The sequence below is a fragment of the Rhincodon typus genome, chromosome 7 (assembly GCF_021869965.1).
Source record: "Rhincodon typus isolate 14 chromosome 7, sRhiTyp1.1, whole genome shotgun sequence".
Lineage (NCBI taxonomy): Eukaryota > Metazoa > Chordata > Chondrichthyes > Orectolobiformes > Rhincodontidae > Rhincodon > Rhincodon typus.
Window position 1 is genome coordinate 82,246,513 of NC_063338.1, and position 13,678 is coordinate 82,260,190.

At 41.5% G+C, this 13,678-nt stretch overlaps 1 protein-coding gene across 1 annotated transcript in view; it reads right to left on the reverse strand.

The window, feature by feature from the left end:
• The window catches only part of LOC109927471 (zinc finger protein GLI2-like), a 372,063-nt gene that overhangs the window by 140,544 nt on the left and 217,841 nt on the right, over positions 1-13,678 (reverse strand). Inside the window, exon 5 of the mRNA XM_048599255.1 lies at positions 1,962-2,067. Coding sequence (XP_048455212.1) covers positions 1,962-2,067 — 106 coding nt within the window. The remainder of the gene's footprint in view (positions 1-1,961; positions 2,068-13,678) is intronic.

Sequence of the window (13,678 nt, forward strand, 5' to 3'; positions counted from 1 at the left end):
AGCGAGGACTCACAAAACCCTCTGCTCTGCAGATTTTTGCAGTTTTTCTTCATTTAAATAATATTCTGCTCCTCTATTCAATATAATGAACAGAGACAGTCAGACTCACCTAAGTTAGTTGGCCAAGGTACCTTAGATGACAAAATGCTGTAAAGCCCTGAACGAGTCTATACCTTCTGGAAGGGGAATAGAAAACAACTGTGGCACAACTGAGGCAGTAGGAAATAAGAGAAAGCTCCTATCTGTATATGCAGGATACACCTAAGATGCCTCTCACCAAGTTCCTCAGCTCAGACAAAGTCCAAGAAAGCAGCTTGTAGTGTGGTGGTTGGAAAGGGGTAATATTTGATTGAGTGCAGTAAGCACCGGCCTTAGTGATGATCTCTCGAGGCCCAGGGTGGTGCGAAGAGACAGTTGGTAGAACATGGACCTGAAGCTTGTGTGCCCCTAGCGCCCTCTGTAGCAATGTGGGTCATATTCATGTAATGTGCAAATAGGTGCAGTAATGCAATATGTTTCCTATTATTTACTCAACAAGATTCTTCTGATTAGATCAGAAAAATAGCTATCCCCATCCACAATATTGGTCTTGAATGAACTGAAACACACGAGAAAATGGACAAAAAGCACCAGAGAACTCCCTTCTGAATAGCACTTTTAGTGTGTCTACATCTCAAGGTTTGCAGTGGTTCAACAAGGCAGCTCAGGGCCACCTCCTCAAGAAAGATTAAGAATGGGCAATAAATGATGACCAACTAAAACTGCCCACATTCCACAAATGAGTAAGAACAATTTACAATTATCAAGGCTTCCACCTTTGCTGTTTGTAGCACATTTTGGGTATCTCATTTGAAGAATAAAAGTGATGAATGAGACAGTGCTTTCAAAGCCAAAGCTCCTAAGTGTGTTGACGCTCATCAAGCAAATGTGACTTCAATGGGCTCCAGCATATTCACAGTGTAGCAGACGGGTGCATTACTAAGGAGTGTTCTATATTGACATTGTGCCTCCCAGGGTCAAGAGTTAAACTGACAAAACTGAAAAATGGTGGCATCACAAATGGACTGAAATATGCCACCACGATAATGATCCATGGCTACATTAGCAGGTGACTTAAACCTAAATTTGAGAATGCTGAAAGACTTTAAGACTGCCTCTTGCTGCTAACATGTTGTATGTCAGGCAGTCACACTGCTGCTCACCATGTTGCATGTGCAGCTAAAGCAAGTCTGCATCTTGCCACCTGGCAGGTTTGCTGCCACCATCCATATGCCAATGTGGTCTAGTGCGGCAATAGAAAACCACTTAGTGGTCAATCTAGAAGATTTATTGAGCAGGATGTGATTTATTGCATGTGATCAACTAGTTACAGCTTAACAAAAACAGAAACTGCTGGAGGAACTCAGCGGGTGTGGCAGCATGTGTGGAAAGAAAGCAGAGTGAACGTTCGGGTCCAGTGACCCTTCTTCAAAACTGGACCCAAATCATTGGCTCTGCTTTTCCTCTACAGATAGTGCCAGACCTGTTGAGTTTCTCCAGCAATTTCTGTTTCTGTGTCATATTTCCAGCTTCCACAGTTCTTTGTTTTTAATTACAGCTTACATTGATAATGAAAGGCATTGTTTCAAAGACAGTGAGGGCACCTGGTTGTTATGCCTCTGTCCTTCAAGATCCTGAGCTATCCTGCTCACAAATCCATGTCACATCACCGTAGTAGGGACTGCTTATGGTACTCCTTAGTATTAACCTTTCAAGCCCATGTACAACGCTTGACTCTCATGGATTGGTCTCCAGCCATCAGCTAATGTGCAAAAGTAAAGCTTCCCCATTTCCTAATGGATCTGATTGTCCAACAACTTGTGCAATTAGAAGATATTGACAACAATGAAGTGCAAACATCACATCAGAAGTGATAAGGATACAATCCTGATAAACAATCAACATTTGCAGCATTTACCTACCCGTGAATAGTGTGGATGGAGTGAGGCTCATAATGGTATCTTCCTTCATGATGCCGCATATCGATTGGTATGGGCGTATGGAAGGCTGGGAAAATGTGGTGCGATGCTGAAATAAAGAAAAGGAGCCATTAAAAAAAAGTGCAGCATAAAGTGGAAAGATAACATTCAAAGGCAATGGTTCCCATAAGGCTGTAGATATTTCAGAAGCAGGAGTATGTTCACTAGAAAGACAGATGAGGAGCTTCATGTTCGCTATTGGCTGAATCAGACAAGAGAAGCAGAATTAATAAATAATCAAAGTCATTCACAGAGTTCCTACATCACAAACATTAAAGGCCTCCAACTGGGTTTCTGACAAAGACCTGCAGCTACACATGCTTTGAACTCTAAAAGATGGCAGAAAGTGTGAAAGGAACTGGTGTGACGCACACAAACAGAACATGACGGCTGGGAGAGGGAAGCAGGGGTCAGAGTTGGTGCTGACTGCAGGAGCTGATCCAGCACTTGGTTGGGAAGGTTTGTGTATTCGAGTGTGTGGTGCGGGGAAGGAGTGTGTTGGGGAAGGTTGGTGTGTGGGGAAGAAGTTAAACTTCAGCTGGCACCCTGCAGTATGGATGTTAATGGAGATTCATACAGGTCTGGGTTGTTAAGACAACCAGAAGCCACTTCAGCTGCTTCTAATCAGACAGATGATGCCTAAATCTTTGGGGGATTAAGTACAGGGGATTCAGAGTTATCACGTTCAAAAACATTACATCAAGCACAGCCCAATTACATCTGAAATAGTATGTGAGGTTCAGCGCATCTCAGCTGAAGTGGCTATAAAGTAAATTACAGCCCTCTGTCAACTCTTCCTTGCTTCTGCCCATACGTCAGATGATGACTACCCTTTGGTTATTGAAACTGCTGAAGCACAGCAAAATGTATTAGAGTCGCCCAGCTTTTCATTTATCATACAATCTCCTGCTTTGATAGTTCAGTAAACTCTGCTCAGCTCAGTATTAACGTTTACCTGTCAAAGTACAAGCCATGTTCAGAGACTGACAGCCATCTTAATCGTGAACAGCAGCTCAATCAGTCTTTACATAAGGTTCGAAAAATTAAGCATTATAGTTTCTCTCTGTCTGTCTGTCTCTCTCGCTCCATTTCACGTAACGTGATACAAATGGCTGACTATTCCTAGGCTTCTTCGGCCGAATTCTGATATGGTTCAGAATTTAACAACTGGGGATCACAAGAGGCAACACTGGATGATATAAGTCATACGGGGTAAAGGCATGGGTGAGGGCATTAAGTCTATTCTGTGTCAGGTAAATTGTGCTGACCCTATACTGCATTTCACGCTGTCTGATGAACAAATAAGACTTTGGTTGGATTCACACTTTTTGTAAGACTGTCCACTGTCATACAACACAAGCCTCCTTTGTAGCTCCAGCAACTCAAACTGTATCGAACCAATTGGCTTAGGCTTCAACAACTATCAGGATCTGGCCACCTTATGGATATGTGAAGCCACTAGTACAACAGACTTCTGTTCTGCTGCAACAGCCACAGAAAGAGCACAAGAAAACAGTTTTATTCAACTTGCAGCATAATTTAATACACCATTAATAATGGTCAGAGTGAAGAACAGAAGCAAATTACCCTCATGAAAAACAGCAAACGGGGGCTACTAAGGTCTGGCAGAAAAATGTAGTCTGAACTAGGTCATGGAAACATGACAGTTGAGTGAGTTAAAACAAACAGTGGAGTGGTAGAGTTCAGCTCAGAGGGAACATACCAGCTGATTAACTGAGGATGAACTTCTCCCAGTTACACTCTGTACTATTAACCACGACAGGGTGAGCCCTCTCAGTTACACAGTGTGCTTAACTGTTTCAAGCTGAACCTCCCTTGACTCTCAGGTTAACTTGGGGCTAGAGTGTGTGTAGTTTTGACGAGCAATGTGCATGGAACCTAGACTGAACAATGGTCCAGCACTTCCTGAAGGAAAATACTTTCTTTGCTTTTTAAAGAAAAGATTTTTAAAGTTACACTTTTAAAATAAAAATTGGCCAAAATACTTGTGGATTATTAACATGAATTTGGGAAAAATCACAATGAAAGGTAAAGATTTTAAGAAATTGCTTGGTGTATTGAGTAATTTTAAAATTAGATGTGATTGCTTCAACTTTGTGTGGCATGTTGTTGATTTGTGTTTATTTGCAGCTAGTAGTAACAGAGGTTATAAACACCAGGAAACGGCATTCGCTTTCAGATATTACGTGGATACTGCACTCAACACAGGAGACCATTCAGTCCATTTAGACAGTACTAACTCTTTGAAGAAGCTCAGCAATTAATCTCACACTGTCGTTCTTTTCCCCCTATCCTTGCATGATTCTGTTTTACAAGCAAATATCCAAATCTTTTTTAAATCTGCTTTCATCAGTCTTCAATCTTGAATATCTCAATTCACTATGGAAAAATATCATATCTCCCCACTGGCTGTTGTTTTGTCACTGTGTACAATTCTGGTCACCCTACTGTAGGAAGGATATTATTAAAACTGGAAAGGGTGCAACAAGATTGAAAAGATGTTACTGAGACTGGAAGGTTTGAGTTATAAGGAGATGCTGGATAGGCTACAAATTTTTTTCCCTGGAACATAGGAGGTTGAGGGGCGACCTTACGGAAGTTTATAAAATCATGAGGGGCACAGATAGGATGAATAGACAAGGTCTTTTCCACAGGGTAGGAGAGTACAAAACTAGAGGACATAGGTTTAATTTGAGACGGGAGTGACACAGAATCGTTCAGCTGGGAAATATTTAAAAGGTACCTGAAGGGCAACTTTATCACACAGAGGGAGGTACGCACGTGGAAATAGCTGCCAAAGGTAGTAGAGGCGGGTACAATTCCAACATGTAAAAGACATTTTGATGAGTACGTGGATAGGAATGATTTAGAGGGACATTTAGAGGCAGCAAAGAGACTAGTTATTTTAGGAAACCTGGTCGACATGGACGAGTTGGGCCGAAAGCCTGGTTCTGTGCTGTATGTAAAATTCTAGAATTTTACAGTATGGAAGGCGGTCATTTGACTCATCATGTCTACACCGGTTCCCAAAAGAACTACTCAGTTAGTTGCATTCTTCAGCACTATCTCTATAGCCCTCTAAATTCATCCCTTTCAAATATATATCCAGCTCTCTTCTGAAACCTCCTATGGAATCTGCCTCCATCACTCTCCCAGGCAATGCATTCCAAATCCTAACATCTCTCTGAGTAAAGACGTGTCTCCTCATTTCACTTCTATCTCTCTTACTGACAATCTTGAAATTCTGACCCCTTTTAACTGACATACCAATGAGGGAAAACAAAATATCCTTCTTTACCCAGTCAAAATTATTCAGTAAGGTCACCTCTTAATCTTCTTGGCTCCAAGGAGAATGAAGCCAATTTCTCTAATCTTTCCTTGTATCTAAAATCCCGCATTCCTGGTATCATTCTAGTAAATCTCCTTTGCACTCTCTTCAGGGTTTTAACATCCCCCTTAAATAAGGTGCTCAGAACTGAACACAATACTCCAAATGTGGTTTGACTAATAATTTCTGGAGGTGTAGCATTGCTTCCTTACTTTTACACTCTACACCTCCATAAGCCTTCTTAATAACTGTTTTAACTTGCCTGGCCATCTCTCTCAGTAATCTAGGATGTATACCATCTAGGCCTGGAGTTCTAGCCAGTTTTGCATCTCTTCTTTATCTATCACCTATCTTACAGCATTGCCCATAGGCTATTGACTCTCCACCTACTGTAAACAGATTAGTTCCTTAGCTACTATTCACACTAGAATTTTTAGAAAAACGTCACATTTATTCTAATCTGAAAACCTCAATGAAAACGATCAGTGTTGTTGCAGGGTAGGCAGTACAGGCAGTGGTGGAAGGGGGAGATTTGAAAAGCAGAGGAAATGCACTCTTCCACAACAGTATCTATGGGGCTTTCATGTCACCGTAGATTTCATCAGGTATGATCAATAATGCAGTGATTGAGCACTGTCACCAATCATAACACAGAGAACACCCTTCCCAAACCTGGTGAACTTTACCAGCAAGTACATACCTTTCCTGAACTGCTGGTAATAACTACTCACAAAGCAACATTGGTGACAAAAACAAAACTGAAGTCAAAGTCACTTATACATGATATGATTTTATAACATAACTCTTGAAAAGCTGTATTCCATCTTCTTCTATATGTGACTATACAACCATAAGACCATAAGACATAGGAGCAGAAATGAGGCCATATGGCCCATCGAGTCTGCTCCGCCATTCAATCATGGCTGATAAGTTCCTCAACCCCATTCTCCTGCTTTCTCCCCGTAACCCGTGATCCCCTTGATAATCAAGAACCTATCTATCTCAGTCTTAAATGCACTCAACGACCTGGCCTCCACAGCCTTCTGTGGCAGTGAATTTCATAGATTCACTACTCTCTGGCTAAAGAAGTTTCTCCTTATCTCCGTTCTAAAAGGTCTTCCCTTTACTCCAAGTCTGTGCCCTCGGGTCCTAGACTCTCCTACCAATGGAAGCATCTTCCCAACATCCACTCTGTCCAGGCCATTCAGTATTTTGAACGTTTCAATTAGATCCCCCCTTATCCTTCCAAACTCCAATGGGTATAGTCCCAGAGTCCTCAAACATTCCTCATATATTAATCTTTCCATTACATCAAATGGTGTTCTGCCAAATGGGAATAAAAGTTGGCCATGCAGCCCCTTGGGCCTATTCCTGCATTCAATTTGATCATGACTGATTCGTATTTGAATTCCGCCTTGGCCTCATATTCTTCAAAAGTTTTGACTAACAAAGAGCTATCAAGTGTGTGGTTTGAACATTTAAAAGTGAACTATGTTTTGGAGGAAGGGAGTTCCTGACTTTCGCCATGCTCTGTGTGGCTTGCTGTAGGACATGAAAATAAACCTTCCCTTCCCACTTTTACAAAGAAGTATTTTGATACCTCGCACATCAATGTAATCACCCAATTTCCAGATCCCTAGCAAGTGCTCACCCAACAGCATTGTGGTCAGCTGATTATTTGTGGGGTTCTTGTGATAGAGTCAGACAGTATTGAAACAGACCCTTCAGTCCGGCTCACCAGCACCGACCAGAAACCCTAAACTAAACTAGTCCCATTTGCCTGTGTTTGGCCCATATCTCTCTAAGCCTTTCCTATTCACATACCCATCCAAATATCTTTTAAATGTTGCATATGTACCCACATCTACCACTTCCTCTGGCAGCTCATTTCACACAAGTACCACCCTCTATGTGAAAATGTTTCCCCTCAGGTCCCTTTTAAGTCCTTCCCCTCTCACCTTAAACCCATTAGCTTTGGACTCCCCCACCCTAGGAAAAATACCTTGTCTATGCCCCTCATGATTTTATAAACCTCTATAAGGTCACCCCTCAGCCTCTGACATTCCAGGGAAAGGAAGCCCAACATATCCTGTCTCTCCTTATAACCTGAACCCTCCAATCCTGACAACATTCTTGCAAATTTTTTTCTGTAACCTTTCAGGTGATAACAACCCCCTTCCTACAGCAGGGCTACCAGAATTGTTTGCAGTATTCTGAAAGCTGACCCCGAGCTTTTCCTCAGAAAACACATACCGATTTTCTAACTATCCCTCCACTTCAGCGACTTCCTCTTTCAAGCAACAGCCAAGATTAAAGAAGCACCCTGTGAGTATTTGCACAATTAAGTTGCCACCCCACAGCTCCACTGGCATGTTTAAGCGTAGCACCAAAAGAACAGCTCGAAGCTGCATCTTGTTCAAGGAGCTCCGCACTCACGTTCTGAATTCAGACGCTCATTTATCAGCCTCCGATTTCCGAATGCTGCAAATCAGTTTGATTTACAGCCTGAGGTGACAGGTCAGTGAGCACCTGTCGCTGTGTTGACCTGAAATGGGCCCAGAGTCCAAGCTCGAAAACAGTGCAAACTGGTTGATTTCAGAAAGAATTCAGAGGCTTCATCCTTGTTAAAAATGCTTAACTCTTTCACAAAATAACACTAATCTCATGGCACGAGAGATGAAGCAAACAGGAAACAAAGCTAATAACACAAACAACTGATATCAAAGTGGTTTTTGTTTTTTAAGTCATGTTTAACCTTGTGTCAATGACAAAGTTAGTAAAGAACCAAAAATATGGCGCTTTGGTAATGTGTTACATGCCAATCATGATCAGCAAGCGATTGCATTAACAGAAAAACTGTTGTAATACTTTTTACAGCACTCACTAAGCGATTGGAAAATGGAATAATCTGTTGTAGCCAGTTAGCTATGTTAGTTTTCTCAATGGGCTAAAGGGGCTTTTCCTGTGTTGTAGATCTCTGTGACTTTCCATGACTCTAAGGTTTGATTATTTTGATTGCTGGCGTAGGACTAGGAATGTTTCTGCTCCAATAAGAATCAAAAATGCTGGAGAAACTCAGCACATCTGAGGAGAGAGAAACAGATCTACCATTTTGAGTCCATTGTGACTGTTTGGTTGTCATACCAGACTCAAAGCATTAACATGGTTCTCCTTCCACAGAAGCTACCCATCCTGCTGAGTTTCTGCAGCAATTTCTGTTTGTCCTTCAGATTTCCAGCATCCACTTTTGCTCCCGTCTTCCCAGCTGCTGATTCACTAGCACTCAATGGTTATCAGATCCCTGTAGAGATGACTTACTGTATCTTTCCCAGTTTGGGAAAGTTCTTTCACATTGCAAAGTGAGTTTAGAGCAGCAGGGAACAGCACTGCACATGGGAAAGCTGTTTGTGTGTACAAATGCTCAAAGGCCACATTAGTGTTTGTGTCTGTGGAACATCTAAATGTTATTACTGATATATCTGTAGAGGCCAGTGATACATAATCCAAAGAAATGGCCAACATGTTCACACTGGTTGGTATTGATGACAGCACTGCAGTGAAACCACCCCTGTAGAGATGTGAGATAGAATGAGAATGAGCCAGGCTGAAACCAATCTTTTCAGCTTTGCAAATACAGCTGTCTACCATGCACTGAATCATAAGCCTCCTCACTTGACCACAATTTTCAATTTTGCCAAAGACCTTTGGTGATGTATAGAAAGATAGATCTGATATATTATCTTGTATTTAATAAGGGTCTAAAATGGTTAAATTGTAAGGACAGATGACCCATTTATCTCGAGCTCAGAGGATTCAATGCCATATGGAACTCTCAAATACCTGCATTTTCCTGTTGTAAATAATTTTAAATAATGTCATTGCGTTTAGAAATAACAAGGTGCCCCAATTTAATTACTTTTCTTGTCAAAATATTGTTTTAGTTGTTACTTGCAACTCAGGAAGGGCATGGAGGTGACGGCCAAGTGGTATTATCGCTGGACTGTTAACCCAGGAAGCTAATAATGTTTCGGGGACCAGGGTTTGAATCCTGCCTCAGCAGATGGATGGAAACTGCCATCCTTACCTGGTCTGGCCTCCATGTAACTCCAGAACCTAGCAATGTGGTTGACTCTTGATTGCCGTCAGAGAAATTAGGGATGGGCAATAAATGCTGGTGATGGCAAGTGGTGTCCTCGTCCTATGAATGAACGAAGGAAAGTTCACAAGATTTGGAGATGTCACAATTTAAAGTGATTCAGATTGTTAAAGTATTGGATGAGCAGAAAGAGAAATTCTCAGACAGAGGAATCCAAAAACAAAGAGGAAATAGCCTTAAAGTTACTGCTGGACTTTACGGGGAAATAGCAAGAAGCATTTCTTCACACAAAGGTCAGTCTGAATTCTGGAGCTATCCTCCCCAAAATTCTGTTGGGAGTAGGTCAACTGAAAAATTCAAGACATGAGATTGTTAGATTTTTGTTAAATTGTGTTATTGAGGAATATGGGCAGTGATGGGTGAAGCTAAAATACAGATCAGCCATGAAGTAACTAAATGGCAGAACAGATTTGAGGGGCTGAATGACCTACACCTGCTCCATGTTCCCTCCTATTTACCTACACTTCACTCAAAAACCTCTCAGTCCCTTTCAAACAAAGCACCAACTTGGATTGCGGGAGACTGGCATTGGTAAACTGGTCCCCGGCATTCATGTTGCCAATATCTGGCCACTTTTTACAAGAACGGAACTGCCCAGCAACAGTCTCATGGACTTTATCTCACTGATATTTAAATAGCTGATTCCATTCTAAAACTAAATAGACAAAAGGTTGCTTTCCGAGCTCTTAAATTGTTATCAAGACATATGGAAAGGAAAAGACAGACATGTATTTATAAGGCATCTTCATGACCACAATATCCCAAAGCACTTTACAGTGAAATATGGTTGCTGGTGTCCTGTAACAAACCCATGATAAGATCTCCCAAATAGCAAGGCAATAGTAATGACCTGATAAACTGCAATATTGGATGAGGGCTGAATATTGCTCTGTGCCAGGAAGAGTTTCCCTGTAAATATATTCACCTTCAGTCTACATCAGTCTGACAAATAGAATCTTCCAACTATCAAAGCCAGATTATTGCTGAAGGTGACAAAATTACTGTGTTCGATGTTCAGTCTGGAAACAGGTTGCAGGAATGCTGAAGGTGAAGGAAATGTGGCCTTCAGGGAACATGGCCCTGGTGCAAATAAGACAAGCACTTTCAAATTACTGTACTTTTACATTTGATACATGTCTTATTCATATCACTGGCAACTGAGCATCAGAGACTCACAGTGACTTGGGTAAAATTTCTTTATGGCTACTATCAGGGGCTAGTTTTAGCAATGTCGACACATAGAGCTGAGTTTGCAACGCAGTCTGAACAGTTACCAAATGCAAAAGAAGATGGGCGTCACTTATTACTTAGAAATTGCTACTTTAGGTGGGATAGAGGGACAAAAGGGATCTGAGTACAAATATATTGATCGCTAGAAGTTGTACCACAGGTTAGCAAAAATAAACCAAGGAATAAGCTTCATTTTCATAGAAATGGAACTGAAACAATGGGGATATGCTAAACTTTTATCTGATGTTGGTTAGACCTACTGAAGTGTATTGAATGCAGTCCTCCTCATCACATAAACAAGGATACACGGAAAGAAAGCAGAGGAGATTTACACATACAACACTGGAAATGCATGGCCAAATATTCAATTGGTGAACTGGCTTACTTTTCTGTTAAAAAAAGGCTAAGGAATGACCTAATAATGGTCTTTAAAATTATGCATGTTTTGAAAGAGTAGAGACAATGTTGCTTCTTGTAAAACAGTATTGAAACTAGGAACAGGAGTATGTTATTCAGCCCTTCAAGCCTGCACTATCATTCAATATGATCATGACTGATGCTCCAACTCATTTCCACGTTCTTGCTTTCTCCCCATACCCCTTGATTTTTAAAAAAAAATCATTCGTAGGATGTGGCTGGATCATTGGCTGGCCAGCATTTACTGTACGTCCCTGCTTGCCCTTGAGAAGGCCATGCTTGCCCTTGAGAAGGCCATGTTGAGCTGGCCTCTTGAACCGCTGCAGTCCATGCATTGCAGGTTGTCCATCATGTCCTTGGGGAGGGAATTAAAGGATTTTGACTCAATGACAGAGAAGGAACAATGATACATAGTTGGCATAAGATAGTCAAAAGGATAGGTCATGTCTGACAAATTTAATTGAGTTCTATGATGAGGTGACACAGGCAATGGATGAGGGTAGTGTTCTGGAGGTTGTATATTTGGACTTTCAGAAAGCATTCGATATGGTGCCACAAGACAGGTTGGTTAACAAATTAGAAATGTTTGGGATTGATGGGTCCTTGGCAGCATGCATTAGAAGTTGGCTAAAAGATAGGAAACAGAGGGGAAGTTTCGACGGGCATTTCTCAGATTGGCAATGAAGTGAAGGTAGTGTTCCCCAGGGATCAGTGTTGGGACACTTGCTTTTTCTAATTCATGTAAACAATTTGGAGATGGGTGTTGAGGGCAAAATGTCTAAACTTGCAGATGATACTATGCTTGGGAGAACAGTGAATTGTCAGGGTGATGTTGAATGACTTCAGAGAGACATCAACAAGTTGGTCAAATTCAATGCCGAGAAATGCCAGTTAATGCATTTTGGTAGAATAAACATGGAGAGACAATACAAGCAGAATGGTATAACTTTGAGGGATGTACAGGAGCGGAAAGACCTCGGGGCTCACTTGCACGACTCTCTGAAGGTGGCCAGGCATGTTGAAACAGTTGTTAAGAAAACTTGTAGGATCCATGCAATTATAAGTAGAGCCATGAGCGTATAAAAGCAAGGAAGTGATGCTACATCTCTACAAATCATTGGTCAGACCACATTCAGAGTATTGTGTTCAGTTTTGGGCACCTTATTTAAGGAAGGATGTTAAAGTTCTGGACAGAGTGCAAAGAAGATTTGCTAAAATAATCCCAGGAATGAGGGATTTTAGTAAAAGGAAAGATTAGAGTAATTGGGCTTATTCTCCTTGGAACAGAGAATATTAAGAGGTGATGTGTTCAAAATTACAAACAATTTTGACAGGGTAAAGGAGAATTTTCTGTTTTCACTCATTGGCATGTCAGTAACTCGGGTTCATAATTTCAAAATTGTCAGCAAGACAGTTAGGAGTGAGATGAGGAGAGACTTCTTTACTCAGGGAGATGTTAGGATTTGGAATGCACTGCCTGGGAGAATGGTTGAGGTAGATTCCATAGGAGGTTTCAAAAGACAGCTGGACATATATTTGAAAATGACGAATTTAAAGGGCGACAGAGATAGGGCTGGAGAATGGGACTAGCTGGGTAGTTCGTTGAGGAACTGGTGCAGACATGATGGGTCGAATGGCCTCCTTTTCTACTGTAAAATTCTATGATTGTATATTCCCAAGTCAGCTTGATGAGTGACTTGGAGAGGAACTTGCAGATGGTGGTGTTCCCATGCATTTGCTGCCCTTGTCCTTCTAGATAGAAATGGTCGTGGGTTTGGAAGGTGCTGTCTGAGGATCTTTGATGAATTTCTGCAGTTCATCTTAAAGATAGTACACACTGCTGCTACTGAGTGTCCGTGTGGAGGGAGTGGATACTTGTGGATGTAGCGCCAAGCAAGTGGGCTGCTTTGTCCTGGATGGTATCAAGCTTCTTGAGTGTTGTTGGAGCTGCACTCATCCAGGCAAGTGGGGAATATTCTATCTCACTCCTGACTTGTGCATTGTAGATGGTGGACAGGCTTTGGGGTCAGGAGGTGAGTTACTAAGCAGTATTCTTAGCCTCTGACTTGCGCTTGTAGCCACTGTGTTTATGTGGTGAGTCCAGTTGTGTTTCTGGTCGATTGTAATCTCCAGGATGTTGATAGTGGGGGATTCAATGATGGTAACACCATTGAATGTCAAGGGGCGGGGATCAGATTGCCTCTTATTGGAGATGGTCATTGCCTGGCATTTGTTGGTGTGAATGTTACTTATCACTTGTGATGCCACAAATATAAGAATTTATATGCCTCTTTCTAATGCTATAATAAAGGCCATCAATATAAGATAGCCACCAAGAAGGAATTCAGAAACAACTTCTTCACCCAAAATTTTGGTAAAAATGTAGAACTCACAACCACAAGGGAGTGATTGAGACAAATTGAGTAGATGCATTTAAGGGGAAGTTAGACTTAAAACATAAAATGCTGGAGAAACTCAGTCAGTCTGGCAACATTTGTCAAATCAGAG